General features: G+C 45.8%; 1 protein-coding gene across 2 annotated transcripts; it reads right to left on the reverse strand.

Annotated features, from left to right (window-relative positions):
- Positions 1-263: 263 nt before the first annotated feature.
- Positions 264-3,157, reverse strand: junbb (JunB proto-oncogene, AP-1 transcription factor subunit b). Of its 2 annotated transcripts, XM_057860529.1 has the most exons (2): positions 2,929-3,157; positions 264-2,839 (listed from the first exon to the last, which is right to left on the reverse strand). In XM_057860529.1, the coding sequence occupies exon 2, from the start codon at positions 2,829-2,831 to the stop codon at positions 1,923-1,925; it is 909 nt and encodes a 302-aa protein (XP_057716512.1). In that variant the 5' UTR covers positions 2,832-2,839; positions 2,929-3,157; the 3' UTR covers positions 264-1,922. The 2 variants fall into 2 exon arrangements, with proteins under 2 accessions (XP_057716512.1, XP_057716511.1); XM_057860528.1 differs by having other exon boundaries at positions 275-3,157.
- Positions 3,158-3,793: the final 636 nt, after the last annotated feature.

The following is a 3,793-nucleotide window of genomic DNA, read 5'->3' on the forward strand; positions in this document are numbered from 1 at the left end:
GGTCGGGGTCAATTTATGTGCAAAGCTACTTCTGGCCAACTGTCGCTGAAGACGTTTTGGCACACTTTGTTGGCTTCACTTATCTTCCAGTGTATGAGCATCACTAAAGCAGATTATTCATTGAAGGTCTATGTTGTTTTTATCCTAATTTATCCCAAGACGCGTTGTGATTACTCATCCGTGGGACTTTCCCCCTACCACGCCACATAATCTTCCTTTGAGCCCCATTTTTTTGCTGCGCATATTTGTGCACTGACGCGTATACCATCGTCCTCGTACTTGGCTGCTCGCGCTTCTCCAAGCATCCACGCAGATGCTCCATGTAGGATCCGGACGCCCACTCATGCCTGATGCCCTGCCAAGTGGTGAGACACGTTCAAGAGCCCCGACATTCCTATAGCTGCTGTCACTTCCCCCATCTGCTGGAGATTAGCACTGACCCCAAGTGGGGTTAACAGCAGTGTCAATCACAGCAGTAAACCAAAATTGCCTTATAGTGAATCATTGGCATTTGGTAGCCTTTATAGTTGTCGTGTTGTACCATACACTTAAAGGGCGTTTAATATAATAGTTTCAATTTTTAATTTGGCTTGTCACTCATTAATGATCTGAATGAATACAATTATTCAGATACTGATCTCACTGCATGGCTGCCATTGACGGCAATAGACGTCCAATCCATTTAAATTAGAAAGGCTGGGAGTGAATGAACATTCAATCTCTGCCAGGCCTCCAGGTTCAAATAGATTGGACTTTTACATGTGAGAAAAATAATGGCAATTCACAACAGAAGTATGAAAAGTGATATCATGTGTGATATCACAGTCAAGGGCATGTCATCGTTTTAAAACAACGTGTAGACATTTAACTGTTATGTTTCACCTAAAGCAATAAAAAATACAAAGACATATGAAAAATTTGTCACTTAAACATTTAAGATATTTGAAAGAACGCCATTCTTTTTAACATAACAGCATATCTAAAAGATGACAATCTTTATCGATGTTATGCATTTCGACCAATTCATGCTATAAATCAATCCAGATTGTGTATTGCTACACCCCTACTTATAAGAGATGCAGGCACTTGGTGATATTTTAAACTTTTATATTGACAACAGCACAGTAGAAGCCCATTTTAATGGCATTTTAGTAAATACAAACGACTTGCAGTGTTCAGGTTTTTTTGTGATATTCATGTTTGGGAGTGATATGATATTTTTTCTATATGCACTGCCTTAAATAACTTTTTTTCTCTAAGCAAAACGTACTATGTTTTATGTATGTATGCTCTTTAACCATTCAGGTCATGGATAACAGTGCAACATTTGGTGGCTCACCTGGTGTGCAATGTTGAAAATCAATACAAAAGCCATGCAACAAATCCACACAAACATCAGAATTGCTGCCAGAGTTCTTGTTTGTTTTCACAGCACTGCTATATTTCAACTTAGAAAAACAACAACACATTGACCATAATGTTTTTTGAGACTCTTTACTTAAATACACGTCACACGTTTAAAAAAACAGGACATTGTAAACATTGGACACAGTTAGTTTGCCTGGATCAACCGGGACAAACAACAATAACTTACATAAAGAATATATGCAGCATTTGACGGCAGTATCATCAATGGCAAATATACAAAGGCCTATGTAAGCAATTTTCACCATTGGGAAACCAGGATAAGGGCATCTTATTCTCTCAGAGGTTGCCCATTTCAAATGCTGCACTGCTGAAGAGTGCTGAATGGTTCTTTCGGGGGTGTCCAGCATCCACAAGTACCATTTCAACAAGTCTTTTGCACATTTTAGACACAACTGAAAAGGCCCCTTAGCTGCCTTATGTTGTTGTGGCGCTGTATGCACAACCTGACTCCAGTGTTATCACCTTAAAGTCACTTGTTTTGTAGTAGTCTCTATTTAAAACGCCTCCATCTTGCTCGTGAGCATCAGTTGACAGCCGCTGCTCACGTGGGTCAGGACTTTCTGTTTGAGCTGGGCCACCTGGTCCCGCAGCACCGAGGCTGTGTTGGATAGGCCCGCGTTGTCGCTTTTCAGCCCTTTCACCTTCTCCTCCAGGCGGGCGATGCGCTCCAGTTTGCGCCGTCGGCACTTGGTCGCCGCAAGTCGGTTCCTCAGCCTCTTGCGCTCCGCCTTGATTCTCTCCTGGGTCTCCAGGTCGATTGGAGACATGGGAGGCGAGCCATCGCTACTCAGGAGGTCCGGGACGGTTTGCGGCTCCTCTTTGAGAGCGACTAGTCGCTGCGGATGAAGTCCAGAACTCGGGTGGGGGTTCTGGAAAGCGCCGTGCGCGGATGTTTGCGCATGGTTCTGCTGATGAGGTGGCAAGTAGCTGATGGTGGCTGTGGGGTAGCTGGAGGTGGACGAAGAGAGGCCGCTGTTCGGGCAGTAGGCGTTCAACGTCGTGTAGATGGGAGGTTCGGCTTGCAGTCCCGAGCCGAATACGCTGGGGGCCGCTGGCGAGCAGGTGGTAACTCCGCCGGCGCCGATGGAGGACGCCGAGTGAGGCATTTGATTCATTTTGTGCAGCTCGTCCAGGGCTTTTACGAAGCCCTCGGCGAAGCCCTCCTGCTCATCAGTGATGCTCCGATTGTAGAAGTACTGCCCCGGGGTGGGAGTGGTAATGACACCGTTACTGTTCTGAATGATGAGCCTCTCGAGCTCCGGTGACGCTAGCTTCAGGGTCCCAACGTCCTGCTGCCCACCCTGGTAGAGGTCCGTGTCGACCCTCAAGTGCGACTTCAGGTTGCGATATGGCTCTGTTAAGTTCAAATTCATATTCTGCTTTAGCAGCTTGTAGTCGTGCATGGCGGCGTCTGAGTGGCCGTAAGCCGACAGAAAAGAGTCATCATGGTAAAAAGGTTGTTCCATTTTTGTGGACATAAAGTCGGGAAAGTAAGCTTACCGGCTTCTTATTGAAACAGTCTCAACAAATGTCAAGAGTCAGCAGAGAACGAGCATCGAAAGGTCTTGACGACAATGTCTCAACGTCACAACTATTGCTCCAGTGAGAAATGAAAGTCCAACAAATTAAGAGAGACGCGCTCCTGCCGCTTTCTTGTAAAGTCCACTCAAAAACTCGTCAACTCCTGTGACGGCGTGCGTGCGTCGATGCGTGTTGAGGTGTGTTCAGTCGCTTTCATGCAGCCCATTTTATATAGGCATGGACACACGCTTGCTGCCAAGCAACTGCGGCACTCTGATTGGCCAGTCTGACCCAAGACACCGCCCCCACGCGTGACGCAGATGCCAGGAACAAGCCACTGTAAATAAGCCTGTAGGCAAGACAGCGCTCGGTGGAGGCATGTCTGCGGACACTTTCATCACCTTTGACATTTTACTTGATAACGTTTAATTAACCACTTTAGATACTTAATACAGCTCATTTGATAAACGAACATGTGGTATAATTATATAGGTTTTTGCTGGCTATCTCGATGTTCCTTTTTGTCACACATCCCTAAATCATATATCATAGTGTTTTTATGCATGAAACGCACCCGCTTTGTCTTTTAACTGAAGCTCATTATATGAATGCCCAGCAAAACCCCCAGTACTGTGTTGAAATAAGGTCGCCTCCTCTGGAGGAAGTCCTCGTACCAAATATGGGCATGAGTGACGTAGTAGTTCCCCTTCGGGAAAACCGGGAACCCACTCCCACTAGGAGTGCATTCCTGCTCCTGTGCCATCCATGTGCTACTCAGGAAGGGACTTTTTGGATCAGCAGGGAGGAAAATCAAGGCTCGGATACCATTTTTGCAAACAAACTA

The sequence above is a fragment of the Corythoichthys intestinalis genome, chromosome 16, assembly GCF_030265065.1.
Source record: "Corythoichthys intestinalis isolate RoL2023-P3 chromosome 16, ASM3026506v1, whole genome shotgun sequence".
Taxonomy (NCBI): Eukaryota; Metazoa; Chordata; class Actinopteri; order Syngnathiformes; family Syngnathidae; genus Corythoichthys; species Corythoichthys intestinalis.

What these genes read in the sequence shown, in the direction of transcription:
- junbb (XM_057860528.1), bottom strand. Translation starts at nt 2,906, where the DNA reads ATGTCCACAAAAATGGAACAACCTTTTTACCATGATGACTCTTTTCTG.